Source organism: Lygodium microphyllum, chromosome 2 (genome assembly GCF_053477565.2).
Source record: "Lygodium microphyllum isolate KBCC chromosome 2, Lygodium_microphyllum_v1.1.10, whole genome shotgun sequence".
NCBI lineage: Eukaryota > Viridiplantae > Streptophyta > Polypodiopsida > Schizaeales > Lygodiaceae > Lygodium > Lygodium microphyllum.
The window spans coordinates 155,823,795-155,846,472 of NC_141136.1; the positions used below are offsets into that span (position 1 = coordinate 155,823,795).

Below are 22,678 nucleotides of genomic sequence, written 5' to 3' on the forward strand. Positions count from 1 at the left end.
TCTTCATGAGAAGCTTGGCTAACTTTGAAGCAGATGTTTGCTAGTAAGAATGAGACCCGCATCTCTTTCTTAAAGAAAGAGCTTGAGACATTGAAAACGGATGAGGGTGATTCTATACAGGATCACTTGAATAAAATTCAGGACTTGCGTGAGTAACTTATGAATGTTGATGAGTACTATTTAGATGCACAGTTGATATCTACTACATTGAACCTCCTTCATACTTGGCTTTTCACACTGCCCTAAACCTCACAATGAGGATTACCCCACAGCCTATTTTCTTTCTTCAGTTAGTTAGTTTGCTTCTAGAGGAGGAGCAAACAAGAAGAAATAGTGGTGTGGATTTCAGAGCCTCTGAGCAGGCTTTTATGGCTAGATAGAAGGGCAAAGGCAGCCAAGTAAAGAATGCTCCATAGAGCTCTGGGCCTTCAGGCACCTCATGGGGAAGTAAAAAATAAGGGGACACGCAAGCCAAAAAGGAAAAATGCCACTATTGCAAAAAGCTAGGCCACTACATCACTGAATGTAGAAAGCACATCGCCAAGGAGGAGGAGGAGTCGGGAATGTCTGTTTCTGATGCTCCTTTCACTGCTATTGAGTCTGCATCCTTTGTTGCAGACAGGGACTATTGCTTTTACACGTGCAGTTATGACACTTCTTGGGCTGATCAAGCATTTAGCTCTACTCAGGATGTAGGCACTTGGTTTTTTGACAGTGATGCTTCTAGGCACATCACATCCCGTAGAGATTTATTTGCTTCTGTAGGTGCAACTCCAGTTGGCAAGTCTGTACAGTGTGCCAACAATGCACCATATCCTGTTAGAGGTATTGGGGAGATTGTGGTCATAGCCATTGACGGCTCTATTTTCCACCTATAGGATGCTTTGTTTGTATCCGGTATAAAGAAGAATCTGCTCTATTTCTTCTTTGGCACGTTGTGGATTGTAGGTCACATTTGATGATGAAAAATGCATGGTGAGAGACAAGGAACACATGACTTTGGTCTTGACTAGCACTTTATGTCATGGGTTATATGAGTTGGATGCTCTTTCAGTTGATTAGTCAGCGTACTTGGCATCCACTCTTACTTCTCCTATGAAACACGCAGAGTTATGGCATGCACGGATGGGACATGTGAACTTTGGTAGCTTGATGCTCTTACAGCGTATACAGATGCTAGATGGATTACCCCTTTTGGAGAGACCTCCTGAGCACTTGTACGAAGGATGTATTTTGGGAAAAATGCATTGGTTTTCATTTTCCCGTGATGTTGCTTTTAGAGCCACAGCCAGGTTAGAGTTAGTGCATTCAGATGTATGTGGGCCTATGCAAACAAGGTCATTGGGAGGATGTTACTATTTTGCGACTTTTATTGATGACTTTACTCAATTCTACTGGGTCTATTCTTTGGTAAAAAAGTCAGAAGTATATGATGCATTCTTGGCTTTTGTTGCACTTGTTGAAAACCAATCTGGCTGTAAAATAAAGACTCTCTGTTTTGACCGAGGGAGGGAATATATGTCCTCTATCCTAAATTCTTTTTTGAAGCACAAGGGCATTGTTCATGAGTTCACTACTACTTATACACCACAGCAGAATGGGGTTGTAGAGAGGAAGAATCGGTCACTCATGGAGATGGCCAGATGTATGCTGAAAGCAAAGAGCTTGTCACACAGTTTTTGGATAGAAGCCGTTATGTGTGCTTACCATATTTTGAACAAATGCCCCACCAAAGCATTAAAGAAAATTATACATTTTGAGGCTTGGAACAACTGCAAACCTTCTGTTGGACACTTTCGTACCTTTGGGTGTCTTGCATATGCACACATTCCCCAGGTACTCAGAAAAAAGTTGGATAACAAGGCTGTCAAATGCATTTTTGTGGGATATAATAGTGAGAGCAAAGGCTACAAACTCTATGATCCTGTCTCTAAAAAGATGTTTGTCAGTAGGGATGTACTATTTGATGAAAAATCAGAATTGTCCCTTGCTGGTTTTGACACATATCAGGCTCCTTGGATGTATTTGAAGGTGGCTAATCTGAATATTCAGTAAAGTGCTGAAACTGAAATTCAGCAAGAGCTTATGCACAGTTAGGAGGCAAGACAAATGCCTAAATGGTAGTCACAAACTATGAAAGATAGTCATCTGGATGCACCCATGGCTGGTCGTACTAGAAGGCAAGCTCATATGCATGATACTACACATATCATGGAGTTTGTTATGGCAGCAAGCATAGTTGATGATGAGGAGCTTGAATGTTTTGAGGATGCACAACAAGGTGTGCATTGGATGGCAGCAATGCAAGCTGACTTGGATTCTATCACTAAGAATCAAACATGGGATTTAGTGTCGTTGCCCTTTGGGAAGAAATCCATTGGAACAAAATGGGTCTATAAGCTGAAACGGAATGTAGATGGATCCATTGACAAATATAAGGCAAGGCTTGTAGCTAAAGGCTATGCACAGAAGAAAGGCATTGACTACGAGGAGACATTTGCTCCTACCTCCTAAATGGAGACCATCAGCTCTACGGTTGCTTTGGCTGCCCATTATGGATGGATTGTGCATCGGTTAGATATTAAAACTGCATTTTTACATGGGGACTTCATGAGGAAGTATATGTACAGCAGCCCATTGGTTTTGCAGTTGAGGGATCCAAACACTTGGTTTGCAAGCTGAAAAAGGCTTTATATGGTTTGAAACAAGCTCCTAGAGCTTGGTATGCAAAGATAGATGCCTTTTTGCTCAGCCAAGGGTTTATAAACAGCTCATCTGAGTCTACCCTTTACGTATGTAAAGAGGGGGGATCCATATTGATCATTTTTCTATATGTTGATGATCTTTTGCTTACAAGGACACATGCTAAATAGATTTCAGCATTCAAACAAAATTTGTAGCAAACTTTTGAAATGTCAGACTTGGTGTCTTTGATTTTTTTTTATTTTTTATTTTATTGCAAATAAGGTATGGCTAATTATATTACTTTAGAAAAAACCGGAATACAAAGAAGTACTCATACTCAACAGACCAAGCTGGAGCTGGTGAAAGTCACAGAGACGTCATATATACAAGCCTCTCAAGGTGGTTTGGGGGGGGATAGGGGGAAGAAGCCATGGAGGGGGGGTGTATCGCCATCTGAGGCTGCCTGTCTGCATCATGAAGAACAGGTCCCGGCCACCCCAAGTGCGCATGAAATGACCTCAGAGCTCCTGACGAGCCTTGGACTCGCCCTACACTTGATCCCATCGGCCTCGAAGGGAGTGGATGATGGAGGTCCAAAGCTCCGCTAGGGTTGCCTGTATTGAAAGTCTCTCTCCGCCGAAGGCCACCTGACACCGCGCCTTCCACATATGCCAACCAGTAAGACTCCCTATGATTTCCCATACCTCAAAGCGTTCTACTATGGGCTCCAATACTTGGCGGATGGGTAGAGCCTCTAAACCCACCACTGCGAACGACCCTGCCTCGATCATGAAAATCGTGTCTTGCATCCCGGCCTCATACAGAAGGTGACGGCCCTGGCTGACAGCCTGCCAACAGAAAGCATCCCAAGAGATACATCCAAGGCTGGGTGCTATGCGGCGCAAGATGCAGCATACTCCTCTCCACATGAGCTGTGCCGCCTCACAAGACCAAAGGCAGTGCTTTGGGGTTTCCATCGATTGTTGTGTGCAGCACTTACAAACTCCCTCCTGCATCTAGGCAAGCCAACTTCCCACCGCCAAGCCTCCATGTGCCACCAGCCATAAAAAATACGATACCCTCCTCGGCCTCCAGCCGTCCCATAGGTGGCGCCAGAAGGTCCGTTGGAATGGCTCCGTGATGCTGTGCTCCGCCCAGTGCCTACTACATGACGGCGCCCAATCCATGTCCTACATCATACGTGTCTGCCAATCCTGGCGGTGTACTCCAAGAACCTCGATGGCTTTTTGGCGACCGCAATGGCCGACCAAAGCCACTCTCCCGGATCCCACTCTAGCTCCTCAAGCGGCCTTCCTTCCTAGATCCAGAGGCGCCACTCCCTGAGCTCCTACCAAAAGACCAACGGGTCCAACTGCCATCTCTTCCCTTGAAGGCCAACCACCTGGATCCTCATCCATAAAAGGACAGCTAACCCCTCATCCTGGTGCCCTCTGTCAAGAGCCAGACGCCCCCCCTCCTGCACTGTGAAAAAGATCCCAGGTGGAGCGCCACCCACTATTCCTGCCACCTGTAGGGGGATGCTTTGCTGGTAAAAACCTAGTGGCCCATACCTCCCCGGGCTCTATCGGCTCTCGAATCGGGGGAGCAAGCCACTCCTGAGGTATCGTTGCATCTATCTCCCTTCTCCTCAGCTCCACTCCTTGCTGGCAGCTTGATGCTTGTTTCAGCACCTCCTCGTCCGCCATCCTGTACACCTCTCGCCATGTCCTGATGGTACGAGCCGGGCCAGCCTCCCAACCAGCCCACTAGATGTGGGGGCGCTCGCCAATCTGTGCCCCTTTTCGATCCCTGACCTGGGGGTTCCAAATCACCGGCTGCCGGCCAATTTCCTCCTGGCAACCTGGGGGACTCTGGATAAGGGCCTTATAGAGGCCCTACCACACACGGAGCAAGTTGCGTAGGAAGAATGATGTTTGGGGGGGGGGGGGGGGGGAGGGTGATCTGGGCTGACGTGAAGATCCATCTCAGGGACGGCCTCCACTCACCGCCAAGCCTCGGTCTACAGTCCTGAAGACCCTCCTGCAATAGGACCTTCCAAGTCTTCCCTCCCAGTGTGAGGCCTCGGACAACTAGCTTGCCTAGGAGGGCCATACTCTGATACTCTGGGTCTATGATCCCAAGCCCTCCCTCTGACCGATGTCGTATAATGGTCACCCATGCCACCTTGGCTCTGGAATCCCTGGAGCCGTCTGACCCAGACCAAAGGAAATTCCACACTAGGCGGCGAAGCTACATTACGCAGGAGGAGGAGAAGCACCAACACGAGGCGATGTACCAAGCCGTCGCTAGGAGGACTTGGTTAACTACCAGGGCTCGGCCGGCTAGTGAGAGGCGAGACGTGCTCCAGTAGGTCAGCTTCCTCCGAATAGAATCGAGGACTAGAAGAAACTGTTGGGCGAGAGTGATGTCGAGTCCCACCTCGAACCCTAGGTACTGGACGGTCTGTCCTTTGCTCACCTATCTAAATCCCAGGTGGACACCCCACTCCGTGCTAGAGTCCGGGTCTGTGAGAAAACCAACCGACTTTCGCCAGTTGATTTTCACTCCCGCTGCAGAATAGAACACCTCAAGAGCCAACCTCACTCTTTCAAGCATTAACTCGTCGTCCTCTATGTAAAGCGTTGTATCATTTGCATACTCTGAGTCTAATAACTCGGTCTCCTCTCTTACTGGAAGTCGGAGGCCATGTAAACCACTCACACGTGACCTGAGGAAGTGAGACATCGCCTCTGCAAAGAGAAGGAACAGGTACGGGGCCAGGGGGCAGCCCTATTGGACCGATCTCTCCAGCTGAAACTCCTCCCCTCGCCTCCCTCCTATGAGAACCCTGCTGGTGGCTGATTTGTAAAGTGCGGAGACTCCGGAAATCCAAGCCTGGGGGAAACCCAACCTCACCATGGTGCCCTCTAGGAAATTCCAGTCTACCCTGTCATAGGCTTTCTCAAAATCCAAGAGTAGTACGGCCAGTCTTTGTCCACTGTGCTGGGCCCACTCTGTCGCCTCAAAGAAGGTGAATACATTGTCTAGGATGCTCCTATCCTGGACAAAGCCTGTTTGTGTGTCATGGATGATGTCAGGAAGCAAGAGGCGTAGTCGCCTACCAATCATCTTTGCCAGTGCCTTATAGGCCACTGACAGTAAGGTGATCGGTCTCCACTAGGAAAGCTTCAACCGGTCTCCCCCTTTGGGGAGAAGATTGATAAGGCCTGCCGATAGACTCCCTGGCATCTGTCCTGAAGTGAAAATCTCCTGAAAGGCCGATAGTAGGGGGTTCTTCACCACTTCCCAGAAGGTAGTGAAGAAAGCCTTAGAGAGGCCATCCTCTTCCGGGCATTTCTGCCCGTCCTGTGTATGGAAAGCCTCCTCTAGTTCCTTCTTTGTGAAGGGGGCTAGGAGGGAGCGTCCCATCTCTTCTGTGACAAGGGACGTGATATTATCCCAGACTTGCTGTCTACATTGCTGTCCTCTAGCTGAGGCTGTCTCCTGTTGGAAGAGGAGACTATAGTAGTCGGTGGTTATCTCCATCACCTCATCTGGGCAAGAACGGATCCTCCCATACTGATCTCGGAGGCTACATATCTGCTCTCCTGAGGTGTGAGGCTGGTGCACCTGAAAAAACTCCCTGCACATCATGTCCCCCTTCCGCGCCTAGAAAACTGCTGAGGTGCAGAAAGAGAACTTAGAGCGCCTGTCCTCTAGGCCAGCAATGGCTGCTCGCGCACGCACCTCCTATGCGTGGAGAGTGGGATCCCCTGGTGCCACCTATAATAATCTTTGCATGGCTGCAAGGTCCTGCCGGAGTGCTCTCTCCTCCTCCCAGCACTGCTGCCTGGCCCGTATGGCTGTCTCTTGGCAGATTCTACTCAACCTAGCTAGGGCCTCTGCAACCTCCTCTGCGATCTGGCCCCTCTTGCCCCACTCTCTTGTCCAAATTTGCTCTATCTGTCTCGTCACCTCCTCCCTCCTGTAGATCAAGTCAGGGATCCGACAAGATCGTGAATCTAGGGCAGATGCTGGGGGATCTAGTGTCAGGAGAACCGGGCAATGATCGGACAACGTGGTGCCCGCCAATCTAGCCTCCCCGCCAACTGCCCAATCTAGCCTCCCCACTCTCCCACATAAAACCTGTCCAACCGCTCCAGCAGGGCTCCACCTAGCCGTCTGTATCTCCAAGAGAAGTCTAGCGACCTCTCCCTCCTGTGGAAGGCAAGGTCTCTCCAAGTATCGCGTGCTCCTACTACCAGTAGAAACACCTCCCATGCCTCCTGCTCCTCCCCGGCCATGCCCTGGTAGTTTCTCCCTCTGCCCTGCTGGTCCTCCAAAGCCTCTAGGTTGTTGAAGTCTCCTCCAACAATCCAGGAGTCCACCTCTGGGAGTCCTTCCGCGATCTCCACCCAGAACCTGTTGTGTGTCCTAACCTCCATAGGGGCATAGATATTAAGGACTCCAAGGCATGAGTCCCCAATATCCAATCTGATCCATAGCACCCTCCCTGCCACTATCGTCCCATGGTCTTGAACACAAGCGGTAAGACTCGGACCAATAGAGGTGCACACGCCTCCACTCCTACCATGGGCACCTATGGCATGCTCCCAGTAGGTGTGCGAGCTGCTTGGGAGTACCTTCCCTACCCGTTGGGCCTGGGCAAGGGTGAGCTTGTGCTCCTGTAGAAGTAAGATGTCAATCCGTCTGGCCGAGGCAGACTGCAGCTCCTGTCGAACAATCAATTTCCTGGAACCACGTGCCCCATTGTAGTGGAGGCTATTCACATTCCAGGATGCAAGGTGTAAGCTCATAGGGAAACTTGTGACTGCCCAAACAGGTATCTGTTCGGTGTGGAGGCTCCTGATGACAAGGAGGAGCTATAAGGCATGCAGGTGCGCTTTGCCAGCCATGCAGAGAGTCGAGACTCTGTGCACTGGTAGAAACGGGCCACCTATGCCAGGGGCCACTCGATCACATCCCTCGGAGCCCTCCACTGTGGAGGGGCTTGAAAGATAATGCTCAGGTGAGGGACCTCGGCACCAGCCCACCAGTTAATGTCCATCATGCAACTAGGCCACTGCTGTGCAAACAATGCTAGTCCTCCCATCCACTGGGAGGTGTGCTCCGCCACCTGACTCTCCAACTCTTCCTCTATCTGTGTCGTCCCTGAAGAAAAAAAGCGTAGTTTGGTCCATCCGGTGGTGCTAGAAGATGGACCTTGCCCCTCCTTGACTTATGAACCACAAAGATCTCCACCTCTAGAGATAGTGGGAACTCTCTGCGCTCCGCAACTCTCAAATAGGACCATGGGCCACTGCAAAAGAACTCCTGTGGCAACACGTGTGCCTGTCTCGGGAAAGTGTGACGGGCGGCAGGGGTGGATGAGCTGGTGGCTGTATGGGAAGGGGAGGACTGCTGGTTGAAGAGGATGTAGGCGTGTGTGGCTCATCACCTCGTGTGGGCGGAGGGGGGTTCGGTCTTGGGGGGATCACCTGAACTAGGTGCGGATCAAGGGGGGTGCTCAGTACGGGAGGTGGTGGGAGGGAGGATGATCGAGGGATGGTGGGATGGACGAAAGTACATGGCAGGTGGGCTGTGGGCCAGGGTCAGTTTTGGTTGGGGGGGGGGGGGGAGGAAACATGGGATGTGGAGGGCGGTGGGTGTGGGGCTATGGGGACTCAGGAGAGGTAGTCTGTGGCGCGGGTGGTGGATGTGGGGGGCTGCGGTCCTACCAGGTGGGGCGGTTAGGGGGGGTGTGGAGTGCTTTGCCGAGGGGGCGTCAAGCGCCCTCCTACTCCCTGTCAAGGCTGGGTCTGAGATGCTGGCTGTGCCCCCCCCTACCGTCTCTCTCTCCGTTGTCTCTGGACCCATGTAAAGCCATCAGCGTCCACCTGCAGGCTTGTCGGCGGAGCCACCTTGGCTCCAAAATGCGTGCAACCTGGTGCTTGATGCCCAAAGTCGTAGCAATGCAGGCACTGCCCTGGCTGCCCCGTCACAATGACTTGCTGCCTAAAGGAGTGGTTGCCCGCCTCAATCTCTAGGAATTGTGGGATATTCTTGACCTCTTTTACTGCCACCCGTACTTTTGGAACTCCTGCCGCTGTCACTGCATCCGCAAAGGACGCGGAAATGATAGTGCCGAAGAGTCGACCAAAGTCTTCCATCAACTGGCGATACTCTATTGCCAAGCCAGAGAAAAGAAGGGTGACTGGGTGCCGGAGAAACCTGTTGTGGAGTGCAAACGCCTCCACAGTAAAGCCACTGTACCAGGGGACTATGTATATGACCCCCTTCGTGGATGCATACAGTGAACTGGCAAGTAACTTGCGAGCTGTGTTTGTCGAATTGAGCCGGACCATGAAAATCCCTTGGCCCAGTAGGACCGTCTCCACGATCTGCGCTGTGCCGAAGCGCAGCATGGAGTGAAGCCAGTCCCGAAGCTGGGCCCTAGCTAGAGAATGTCCTACTACCTGACCATAAATTGCTGTTTCCTTTAGCTCCAACTCCTTAGCTCGGACAGCTAAGAGCTGCTCCTCAGAGAGGACGACGCGCAAGGTGTTTGACTAGGGGGGCACTTGCTGAGTGCGCCGGCGTCTAACCAGAGGTTTCCATTGCGCATCCCTTCTGCGGGAACAACCAATCACGTCGCGGTGCTACCTGTGGTTGGGGTAGTTGCTGCAGATAGAGGGAATAACTGGAGGGTGGGGGGATCAATCGCAAGGGGGGCGCGTGGGGGGGGGGGGGGGGGGGGGGGGGGGAACTATTGCTGGTTTCCGTGGAAAGAAGGCCTGGCGGTGGGCGGCGAGAAACGGCAGACAGACAGCCGTTGCAAATCGTCGGGGCGGGGGGCGTGATCAGTGCGGGGGGCGAAGAGATGGACAGGCACGATCAGTCGGGGAGGGGGGTGATCAGTCGGGGCAGGGCGATCAATCGGACGGCGGGCAATCAGTCGGATGGACGCGAACGGGCGTGCGTAGTCGGGGCGGGGGAACAGCAGCGCGACGTGACGGGCGTGGCCATCAAAAGATATATGCCGGGGTCTTTGCATTATTACTTGGGCATTCAGTTCATACATGATGCTAGAGGTATTGGTTTATCACAGTCAAGATACATTGGTAAAGTTCTTGAGAAGTTTGGCGTACAGGATTATAAGCCAATATGTACACCAATGGAACCTGAACTAAAGCTGTCATTACATGATGATAGTGATTTGTTTGATATACACACATATGCTCCAGCAGTTGGATGTCTTATTTACCTACGCAACACTAGGCCAGACATATAGTTTGCAGTTTCAGCCCTGAGCAAATATATGCATCAACCATGCATGTCAGATTGGCAAGCTGTTAAGCGTGTCTTTCGTTACGTACAAGGGTACTAGATCTCTTGGATTGCTTTATGCTAAGGGGGGACTACTACAGTTACATGCTTATAGTGATTCTGATTGGGCTGGTGATTACGAATCACATCACTCCACAAGTGGCAATTGTTTCTTTCTTGGTTCATCTTGCATATCTTGGCTTAGCAAGAAACAATCCACTATTGCCACATCGTCATGTGAAGCTGAATACAAGGCAGCTTTCACTACCACAATTGAATGCGTATGGATTAGACGCTTGCTAGCTGATCTAGATGTATCTGTTGCGGACCCTGCTCCTTTGTTCATTGACAGTCAATGCCATTGTAGTGGCACGAAACCCAGTGTTTCATGCACGCACGAAACACATTGAGATACATTATCACTTTGTCAGAGAAAGGCTACATGCAAGTAATATCAGCCTTGTCTATTATCCTACCACCAGTAATGTGGCAAACATCTTCACCAAAGCTCTTCCTCGTGACAAATTTGAAGCATTTCACAATGCTTTAAATTTGATCTCCTTTGGTGACAGATGATCCTTATACTTTTGATCACACTTCACTCCAGGGGATTTTGTTGGGTTTTCACTCACGCCTATGCTCACAGAGTAGTGTTGGTGATCAATAGGACACCGGGGCACTTTTTACTCTTAGTATGAGAGGTTTTTTCCCCCAGACTTATTGTCTCCTTTCGTATGTGCTTATGTCACACACTTAGGGGCACTTATCGTGTTCGGATGTGGATGCCCCCTACAACCCTAAGGTTTAAGGGTTGTACTTTGTACTTTCAGATTACACTCTTTCAGTCTATTGCATTGGGTGTCGTGCTTCACTCTACACACTGTCTACTCCACTCTGAGTTGAGCTTCGATCCTCTCTCCATCTCACATTTGTATTATGACTCACTTAAAGGGTGCTACCACAATTAATTTTGATGCAAAAGGCAATAATTATTATATTGATCACATTGATATTTATATTGGCCTCATAGATATGCAATAAGGGTAAAAGTTCAAAACTATTAGGAAATGGGTTCACATGCAAGCTTTGATGTGAGTATTAGCATCAAAACAACATTATCTCAAGACAAAGGCCTCTAGACAAAGAGATCGGCCTAGCCACTGAGCCATGATTGAAATGTCCAAATCCCCAAACTAGGAAGAACCTATAGATCTTGGGTGTCAATGGTAAAAAGAGGATGAGTAAATAGATGAGAAAATGGGTGATATGACAAAGATATGTTAACCACCCCAAGAGTGTAAAGCATTGTCAACAAGGTGTATGAAGAATTGTAGGATGAGAAAGGATCCCCTTTGAAGCCGAAGGAATGGGATTGCCATCTGAAGAAGAAAGATGTGCCCCTCTGAATCCCTCATTAAATTCCCCTTGGAGAGAGATAGGAAATCAAGAAACTCATGGATTACGACCTTCAAAATATCTAAAGACGAAGGAAATGCCCTGACAGTGCCAAAGGTATCTAGGAACAAAGGTTGGGTAGCTCCCAATGGTGGCCTCTCGGACTCGAGTAGAAGAGGCAGTGGAGGAAAGGGTATGAAATAGAATCTCCGTGATGCCTGCATCGGAGTCACTGTGGGTAGAGCAATACAAGGGAGGTGAGGAAATAGATAGCTCTTGGGGAGCCACGCGTGGAGAGCAATCATAGTCTCTCAGTGGAGTGGATTGCAAAGCCAAAGGAGAGGAAAGAGTCGAACTTCCACTTGAAGGAGCGAATTGATGAGAAGACAATATCCAACAATCACTATCTCTCAGTGGACCAGGCTGCAAAATTGCATATCATGGCCGTGGAAGCCACTGGACTTGAAAATAGATGGGGGAAACCTCTACATCATATTGCAATGGACTTCAGGAGGTTGTGGCACCTAATGATCTTCCTTATAATGGGAGCACCCAATGGACTATCCATCAGGAGAAGCCATAGTACCAAAGTGTCAACCTGTAAAAGGGAGGGTGAGTGGCACAAGAAGATAACGATAACTCCCAATGATGCAGCAGAATTTTGGGGGGAGGGGAGGGGGGCCAACAAGAGATGCTTCCACTCCCGCAACTTGTCTTTGCTTTCTCTAATACAAAGGATCTTCTTGGCTCTCTTACTTCCTCCACCTTTGATACCACGTCGAAATATGATTGTGGTGAAAGAAAACCAAAGAGATAGTAGGGTTTGCAGGGGCAAACACAAAGTGGGTATGACAACAAACACTCAGGGAGAAGAGAAATTCAAAAAAAAAAAAAAAGGATGATGAAGATGAATGATGAACCACTAAATCGTACTAAGTCAATCAAGCTAATACAACAGAGCCGAAGCTCTCAAAATAACTGTATTGTCCTATCTGAATCAGGTAGTAGCAAATGTTGCGAATCTACACAGTGAAGTGAACAAAATGCAGTCCTCTAGCAGTAGGATATTGAAGGTAAATGTTGAAGGGTGAGGGAAAGGACAGCCACCTATAGAGAGAGTGAAACGCAATCCTCAGGAGCTGTCAGAGATGAAGGATATACTTAAATCTCTTTGAATATGATGGTTGCTATCAAGGCAACTGCTGGGCAGCCAAATGGAGAAGGCACACGAATATCTAATGAAGATCTCTCCGTGTAAGTGGCTGCAAACAGGCGATGTTGGGTAGCCCTTCAAGAGTGAAGAAAACACAAAAATGCAAGTATTTGATATAGGGCTGATAAAGAGGGTGTAACCTGCTGTAAATGGCCTGAATTTGCTGCAAACAAAGCTTGCTAGTGACACCAGGTGAGGAGGGATGAAACCAGATGATGTAGGCTGCAAAATGTGAAGTGGAGATGAATGCAGAAGTTGTGAACCATAATGTCCTCTTCGCAGGGTGTGAAGGGCAATGCAGAGGATGGAGAAAGGGAAGAAGAATATGAAAGAGAGTGATTGAGTGTCATAAGGAATGGATGTATGGGATGAAGAATGAGGGAAGTTAGTGCCATATTTATTATAGGCATAGACTGTCTTGAGTGGTGTACCACCTCTCTAGAGTAGCACCCACTGAAATCTCTGGAGTGGCGCCCCGGCTCTCTCAAGTGGCACCCTCATACTAAATAATGATCCAAATAAAGCCTTCTGGAGCTGTAAATGGAAACTAAAATAGGAACGAAGAAGGGAAAATGTATTGGATGACTTGGTTTCTCAACATGCCCGAGGTGTCCCTATTCCTCCTCCATGGGCTATTCATGCGGTCACCATAGTCCATTCCCACTTTTCGATCCATTGTGCATAGTTCATGCATGTATGGTGAGTACTCTCGGATTAATTCCCAAGTGTACTCCACTCCCCCACCCTACCCACCTTTCCCATCCTGCAATGCTACCACTCCTATTGTTACAACCAAGAATGCCTTCATAGATAAGGCTCGCTTAAATGGGTTAAATTTCACCAATTAGTCGAACTTCATGCAACAAGTACTTGAATCTCAAGGTCTTTTGGACCTAGTCATTGGTCTATGCTGAACCCTTGACTGCCTCACCCTAATCACATCTTTCAATGGAGAGCCTGCAACGCCACATCCAAAGTTGAGTTAATACATGGCTTGCTTCCTAAGTTTCACTCTCGATTATAGCATTTTCCCCTTGCATTTGAACGTTGGAGTCATCTCATTGACCAATATGCAGTAAGAGATCATACCCAACATATCAATCTCGATTTCCATTAAGGGGATGATTTGAAAGTCAAGTTGTCCGAATATAGGTGATTACTCTCCGAGTTTGCCACTATTGCCTCACCGAAGTCAATTAACGATCAGGTTACATTCTTTTTGAACTAGCTTCCTAAAAGGTATTTTCACTTCATCCAGCACATTATCTTATTGCCTTGCTTGCCAACCTTCTATAATAGTTCTTATTCAACCACTTCAACATCTATCCTTGCTTATGATGGTCTCCTATACCAACTTCTCTAACCATGCAAAGACCACTTGGTCTGAATGTAGTACTTGGACCATCAAGGGGGATCAAGAGACCACCTTGCTATCCTTGCCTTTACAAGTTACAAAGATCCCACTTCCTAGGGAAGATATAATCGGCATAGCATTCAAAATTCATGTTTGTCTAGGGTTCATAGCAGAAGCGCACCTATGGTTGGAGTTAGATGTGATGGGGAAACCATTTTCTTTTCAAAGAAATTATTCTATTAATAGATCCCCTCAAAACAAAGTACCTCAACTAGCATAGCACACAAAATTCATGTTTGTCTAGGGTGCATGGTAGAAGTGCTCCTATGGTGGGAGTTAGATGTGATGCAAAAACCGTTTTTTTTTCAAAGAAATAATTCTATTAATAAATCCCCTCAAAACAAAGTACCCCAAGGCAAAGTACAAAAATAGCCTTGTAACTTGTAAGGGACTTCTAAACAAAAATATAAAACAAAAGGGAAACCCAGTACAAGGCCTGAATGAATAACCAATTGAGAGGTCTATAGTGCCAAACCATATTGGTTGACAAGTAGGAAAAAGTGCCAAAACCCAAGTCTTGAGAAAAGAACCTCTCCTACTTAAAGTCTCCAACTCACAAAGCAAAAGAACTAATCGACTCACAAACCAAAAGAACTAATAATCAATCAATTGGAGATGCTACAATATTGTTGTGGTCTGAGCAAGGCTAATGGATTATACGCTCCTCAATGCCTCCTACAATGGAGGGATGAGGTACAGCAATGGCAAAAGGGGGTGGGGGAGAGGCGAGGTAGCAAAGGTGCAAAAAAAGGGCACCAAGAGTATAAGAGCACAAGGTGAGCAAGGAGAAATTCCAAAGGGCTAGGGATCCAATGTGGACAGGGATGCCAAGGTGCAGTCCATGTTTGACCCGTGGCTTGTAGGATTCAGTGTTGGTTATCTTACATGTCAATCAAACATACTCCATGGCTTGACAGCAATGTCATGCCGAATGGCATCAGCTAAAATGTTTCATCCCATACAGAAGAAGACTTCCAAGCAGTTACATTTATAACAATCTGCATCAATAGTGTATCTGCTCTGGCTTAACACAAATCTCCTAAAGGAAATGTTTCTGAGATGTAACTATACAAAACTTGTAGCCAGAAAATTGGCCATGCATGAGGGCATGGTCAGCATAAGACCAAGAGATATAGAACTTTTGGAACTAAATTATGTGTCAAAAGTAAGGCAAACTTTATTTCAAGGAGAATATGAAAGTCGGCTAACAAAGTGATATCACCATTGTGCTTCCAGAACTTTCACTGACAACATAATTGCAGAAGTATAAAACATTGATGCCACTAACCAAACCATGAGCACATTGTTGCTGCAGATGATCACAAGTTGCAACCCAGACCTTTGGACAGCCATCTTGCTTCAGTAACATTACCTGCTATACAAACATAATGAGTCCTTTGTGGGTGAAGACAGGATAATAGTTAAGCAAGTCACAAATATAGTTCCAATGTTGCTCTGCTATGTACCTACAACAAAGATGCACAGGTACATAATCACCAGAATTCATAAAGTGTAATGAAGAAACACAAAACCATTCAAAGTGGCTGCAAGAGATGATACAATGTTTTATTTACTTTCTTTTATCTCATCAATGTTATCTCTTACTTGAGAAGAGAATTGGCTAATGCACATACGGATGAGGGTGATGACATGATTGATCACCTCACCTACATTCATGATTTGAGAGAGAAGTTGCTGAATATTGATGAGGTGCTAATACATGATGAGATGATAAACATAACCTTGAACTCTCTTCCAAAATCTTACCTTGGATTGCACACTTCGCTGAATTTTTCTTTGAGGAGGGCACACCAGCCCCTCACATTCGTGGAGATGATAGGCCACTTGCTGCAAGAGAAACATGCTAGGAAGAATGTTGCTATGCCTTCAAGTGATGTAGCCATGCTTTCCAAATACAAACACAAAGGGAAAGGAAAGCAGCCAATGAAAAATCAGCCAATGGCTGATGTGGGACAGCCATCTGACAAGGCTGCCCATGATGCAAATAAAGGCAAGAAGAAAGGAAAATGCCACTACTATAAGAAGTCCCATCATTACATTAAAGAATGCAGGAAAAGATTGGCCAAAGATGGGGATGCTATGACCAACTTCTAAGGAGGATTATGCATTTTTGACATGCAGTTGTGACAGTTCTATGACTGATTCTATATTTAATGCTGCTGAAATGCAGCATGGTACTTTGACAATGGGGCATCCAAGCACATCACTTCATGGAAGTATCTATTTACATCTATGCATTACACGTGCAAATAACTCTAGCTATGATGTCTGTGACATTGGTTCAGTGCCGATTACTACTAGAGATGGATCAAACTTTATGCTTTTGGCTATATTGTTTGTACCTGGGATTACAAAAAATCTCTTATCAATTTCAGCATTCAATAAACAAGGTTTTCAGGTTATCTTTGAGGATGACAAGTGCATTCAAGAGAAACAAAGAGCTTTATTATGCTCTTTGCTTGTTATGCACTTTGTATAAAGGCATTTTCATGTTGGATACATATGAGAGGAGATCTCATGATGCTTTGGCTGTTCGCATACTCATGCCCACTATGCGAAATGCGGAGCTATGGCATGCCCATTATGGTCACATGAGTTTTGGTAGCCTGATGACACTTCAACATTGTCAAATGGTGGATGCCTTACCTCCTATTGAGACTCCACCTCCCCATGCATGCAAGGTATGTATTTCAAAAAAAATGCATCATTTTTCCTTCACAAAGGATGGTGCATTGTGTGTTGTCTGTGAGTTGCAGCTTATACACTCTAATGTATGTGGTCCCATGCGGACATAAGCTCTTGGGGGTTATCTATATTTTGTCACCTTCATAGATGACTACTCTCGATATACATGGGTGTACAATCTTAGGGCAAAATCTGATGTAACTATGCACTTTAAACACTCGGTTGCAAAGCTATAGGTTGAAACTAGTTCAAAAGTGTAGACACTTCATATAGAGGGGGAGGGGATACATGTCTTGCATATTTGAGACATTTTTGCTATGGTATCACACATCAAGCCACTATGAGGATGACCCCTCAATAGAATGGCACATCTAAAAGAAAAATTCGGACACTCATGGAGATGACTAGATGCATGTTGCAATCTAAGGGGCTGCCACGTAAATTTTGGCTTAAGGGCCTTCAATGTGCCAATCATGTGCTAAATTGTGCACCTACAAAGGCACTTAAAACTCTCACTCCTTTTGAGGCTTGGCATGAGAGGAAACCAAAGGTTGACTACTTTCGTGTATTTGGATGCATAGCCTATGTTCATGTACCAAAAGAGCTTCATGGAAAGCTCAATGATAAGGGTTTAAGTGTATCCTTGTTGACTACAGCTCGGGAAGCAAGGGCTATTGACTATATAATCCACACACCCGCAATGTTTTTGTCAGTCGGGATGTTATCTTTGCTGAAAATGCAGCCTTTTCACATGACCAATTTAAAATGCCAGCCACATATGATTCAGGTGATGTTTTTGAAGGTCTTCTACCACTCGCTTTGGGATCCATACTTGCTGTAAATGTCCGAACAGATGTATTACAACAAGTTGTTGCAAATAGTGAAAGATCCGCTCAAGATCTTGCCAATGTACTGTCCGTGGGCTATGCATAAACCTGTCACCTAAGATATTGCAAACTATATATCAAGGTGTGTGTTGCAAAGATAAATAAGACAGCCAATAGCATGGCTGTAGCTTGCAACATCAAGCATCTCACTACCGTCATGCATGGACAACTTCAGCCCTAGCTTCATTGAAGTGTTCATTGGCTTATAGTCTTGCATGTTGAACCTATGCAAGAGCTTGTCTACATACTGTGATTGTGACCGATAAGACCATGCTGATTTTGGGTGAATTGAATCCCCAAATAATAGTGTAAGCAGCATGTTTCAAATCAGCCTTAAAGTTTGCAATTTTATCCTCTCTAGGTTTGGTGAACAACATATCTTCCACGTAATGAATGATAACGAGCAAGTCGCCCCCTTCATTCTTAATGCGGGGAGTGGGAGGAATTGGACTATTTTTGAATCCAATGTTGGCCAAATAGACATCGGTTTTTGAATACCATGCACGATGAGCCTGTTTCAATCCATAAAGAGCCTTATGCAACTTGCAAACTGAGTGCTCTTTTCATCTCACCACAGACCCTGGAGGTTGTGAGACATAAACATCCTCATGAAGGTCACCATTCAAGACTGGTTTCTTTATGTCCAATAGATGCACTTTCTAACCATAATGCGCACCTATAGCAACAACACACCTCCTTGTACTCATGCGGGATGTAGAAGCAAATGTCTCCTCATAATTTATGCCTTTCTTCTGGGCACAACCTTTTGCAACCAAATGTGCCTTATCCTTGTCAATGGTGCCATCAACTTTGCACTTGAGCTTAGAAACCCATTTGGTGCCAATAGCTTTCTTGCTAGGAGGCAACCCAATAGCAACACAAGTAAGGTTGGTGGCAATAGAGCCCAACTCTACTCGCATGGCCTATAACTAGTGTGCATTTTGTTTTTGCTACATTAAAAGAGTAGGCTCATCATCATCCGAGATCTTATACAAAGAGATCAACTTGATGTATGTTCCCACATAGGAAAATGTTGTAGACATTTTCACCAAGGCTTTACCACTTTGAAGTTTGAGGCTTTCCACAAGTCTTTGAACTTATTATCCTTTGGTGATTGATGATCCTGGTACTTCATCACATTGGCACTCCAGGAGGGTGTTAGAATTAGCCAATTCTAGGTAGTGCCCAATGTAATTTATGTGGTGTGGACACTTATTAAAGTGTCACGGTATAGTGTGTCTAGAACTTTTAAAGTAGTAATACTACACTCTAGAGTTAAATTAACTCCAGTTGAGTTAGGGATAGGTCCAGCTTACTTAAGACCTATTGTACTTTCATTCTATCATACTAGTACTTGCATCTTTTGAGTGTAGGATTGTTGCCCACTCTTGAACAAAAGGTACAAGTTTACATGATTACAAGACACACACACACACTCTCTCTCTCTCTCTCTCTCTCTCTCTCTCTCTCTCTCTCTTCGTGAAGATAATTGAATTAAGTAGTAAATATTTTACATCAGACCATCAGGTCGGCTTAGAAATAACGGAAAATAACAGTCCTAAAGGAAAGTCTACACAGACTCTAACATAGAAATATCACATTGAAAGCACATCTGGTGTGGAACAAACAGTGTCCAGCCAAGGAGTAGCAATATTAGGAAGAACCAGGTCAGCAGACACCATAGAGGTGATTTGCCACAACACAAAACCCCGGATTCGGGCCACATGACCATGAATCCCAGATACTGAATCAAAAATGAAGGCATTCCGAGTACACCAAATATGCCACAAGGCTGTCCATCTAAGGAAATGGAAAAGGCAAGAAAAATCCGAACTCACTCTCTCTCTTTTTTTTTCCGTAAAAGGTAATTGTATTAATTACGAAAAAAGGTACAAGTTACATGATTACAAGATACACGATGACTCTAAGCCACCGCGTGTGAACTTGTTAGTACAAAGCACGGACTGAGATACACAAGTCATGGCAAAGACACAGAGGAAATTGCCCTGTGCCAAGGAAGCAAGTCTCTTCAGGAGATATGGCATATTTATATACAGAGGACATGGGTCAGCCCTGCACAGCCACTGCCATCGAAGATGGCACATTATTATACAAAGTTCTTGAGCATATCAGAGCAGGGATTCATAGAGATTCCAAGATATATGCAGATCTATATGCCACATCGATTGAGAGTTCTTATTGGACAGCTCAGGGTATCATCACATCAGCTTATGATTGAGAGTGGCAGAGCCAGTGGCATCCCACGGGAGGAGAGGATATGCCCCCTTTGCAGATCAGAGGTGGAGAGTGAGGAGCATTTTGTTCTCAGATGCCCGGCATACTCAGAGTTGAGATCTAGATACACATTGAGCAGCTCACTTCAGGGATGTATGACTGATATGGATCAGAGATCATTTGGCCGTTTTCTGGGAGAGGCATGGCACATCAGAGAGCAGAGCACACAGCGGGTCCCAGTCAGAGAGGGGCCCACCCAGACGACTATTACACAGTTCTTTCAGACAGACAGAGTGAGAGCTACTGTACCAGCCTCCAGCCAGACCTCCGAGCTCACACTACAGCAAGCTGAGGACCAGCGTACCCGACGCCGCACGAGGATCCGTGGGTTTCGGACCCCACAGCCACACCGACAGGAGATCCGGAGGATTCTTGATCTACATCGACAGCAGACTGAGATCCGACGACACTCGACACATTGAATCTCAGACCTCCAGTTTGCTCTTTCTCCACCGCCGATGTACCACATCCTGCATCCAGGAATGATCACCTGCTATTAGTGACTTCGACGACTGCTACTACATCCCAGGATAGTATATCTCCCTGCATCTGTTACATATACACATCGCACCACTTTATCACAGCCGACAATTGTTCCCCTATCACAGCCGACATTTGTTCCCCTTTTGTAGCCATTATCTGGAGTACCAGAGCTACATACGCACATACACATACACGACACTTATCACACTCACAGCACCGTATTTTCAGTTTCCAATTTTTAGCTTTTCATTCAGGACTTTTATTTTGGATAGCTGGACCTCATCAGTTGTATCACAGTTTGTCTCATAGGCCAGTTTTGGTCTTTAGAAGACGTTAATATAACTTTCTTTCTTTCTTTCTTTTCTCTCTCTCTCTCTAGAGGAATGAAGCTTATGGTCTTTTGAAGACATTTATTATATCTCTATCCAAATTAAAATTTTAAAGACATTTATTATATCTCTATCAAAATTAAAGTGCAAACTAACTTCATGGAGCTCTAATTGTACAGCAGTCTAAATTTTAATGTTTACTTGTAAGGCCAAGGGACTACATCTACATCTTCTACCTAGCTCATGTGGTCTTGAGACAAGATATTGCAATGATATAAATGTCATGTTAATACAGCAAAAAGGAAAACAAAGACCAAAAAACTCATATTAAGAAACCTCTAGAGAATATTCCTAGATCCAGAAGTCCAAGTGATCACGCATATGTCTTTGCCTATTTCATAAATTGTACTCACTTTGTCTACCTCTTATTATGTATGCTAATTCCTCTGCTCTACCAAGAGAGGGCCTTTATGCCTTGTAGGATTTAAAATGTCGTGTTATTGATGGGTGAAGTGAGCATGGTTAAGGATCTGACCCCTAGTATTGCATTGTCCTGCCCCTACAGGAGTAGATGTTTAGTACTACTTGTTGCAAGGCCACAATCATCTTACATGGCATTGAGCATAAACACATATTTGCAAAACAATGAATGCCAAAAGTTCCCAAGTACTTGCCGAGATGGTGCAGATTGAGACTTCCATAAAACAAATCTTGGTGGTTAAATACTTACTACCAATGGGAATCTTCTTGCAACATCACATTAACTGCTGAATGATTTGATATTCAGCTCCAGATTTTCATGATGAGATAAAAGATTTTGCACAAGGTATTTCATGCTTCTCAAGAAGATACTGCAATAGACTCAAGAAATTAAAAAGAAATACCACTGATCATGCTCAACATGTTTTCTTTCTTTGTTTAGGAATGGTGAAAGCATTTGTTAAGGTGTAAAATATCATGAGTGTTGATGCCTTCCTGGGCTATGCATTTGTGATGAGAATCTACATGTAAATCACTTTTTTCAAATTAAAATGGTTCTTTAGAGGGTGTCAATGTGATCATCCAGTGTAGGAATGAAATAACTATTTCATCCATGGCATTTTAGGACAGAAACACATTGATACACTTCATACTCAGAAGACATCTACAATTTAACAAGATCATCTGACTTCTTTGGAGGAATACATATATATAAGAAATCCTTTGCAGTTCCTAAATCTTGGCCCATTTCATTGGCATATATGCAGCTCCAGCTGAGTCCATAAGATTTGACAACGGTAATGCAAATGGACATGCTAACTGTATTGCTGGAGGGTCAATCAATCATTCATGCCCTGTCTAAGTAGAAGTATTTACTTAACAAGTGTAGAAAATCAAATCTATTTCCAATGATGAACAGTACACCTATCATGGTGTACGTAAGTAAGACTCATTCACTAGGTGGAAAAGATTACAGAAGGGTTGCTTTCACTCTTGTGGCACCAATTACACTTGCTCCAATAATCTACCTCAAGATAAGGCAAGATATGTGTTCCTTAAAATAATATGTGGCGAAAGGCCTTATGCTGATTGTGATGAATTGAAAATGCCATTTCAAGTGTGAGAGATTACAGTTTATGTACTGTTCGACATTGATAAACAGACACACTCACCTCTTTCTCAATCCAAGTATCAGCACTTGCAGTTGCAGTGAACACAACATCAATTCTGCGAACAGGAATAGCTTCAGTACACATTACCATGAAGCTTCTTTTTCAACCAAGAAAAACATTCTATTAAGTCCACCTCAGCTGAGAACCTAATATTAAAATACTTCATACTGCTGAAGGCCACCCACCAATCCCCCAACCCCCAAAAACCTTTATCAAAAAAAGCAAGGAAAATGATAGGGGTTAGGACAATTTCTTAGGCTGGCCGCTCTCAAGAGAGAAAGCCTATAGAGTAG

At 45.6% G+C, this 22,678-nt stretch overlaps 1 protein-coding gene across 6 annotated transcripts in view; it reads right to left on the reverse strand.

Annotated features, from left to right (window-relative positions):
• LOC148040510 (yacP-like NYN domain protein) overlaps positions 1-22,678 on the reverse strand; it is a 141,071-nt gene that overhangs the window by 34,385 nt on the left and 84,008 nt on the right. For 4 of the 6 annotated variants that reach the window (XM_087700095.1, XM_087700087.1, XM_087700131.1 and 1 more), the window contains exons 6-8: positions 22,386-22,440; positions 15,801-15,881; positions 15,322-15,405 (exon numbers count right to left, since the gene is read on the reverse strand). In XM_087700095.1, the coding sequence (XP_087556221.1) occupies positions 15,322-15,405; positions 15,801-15,881; positions 22,386-22,440 (220 nt within the window). The remainder of the gene's footprint in view (positions 1-15,321; positions 15,406-15,800; positions 15,882-22,385; positions 22,441-22,678) is intronic. The other 2 variants (XM_087700124.1, XM_087700102.1) reach the window with 1 other exon arrangement.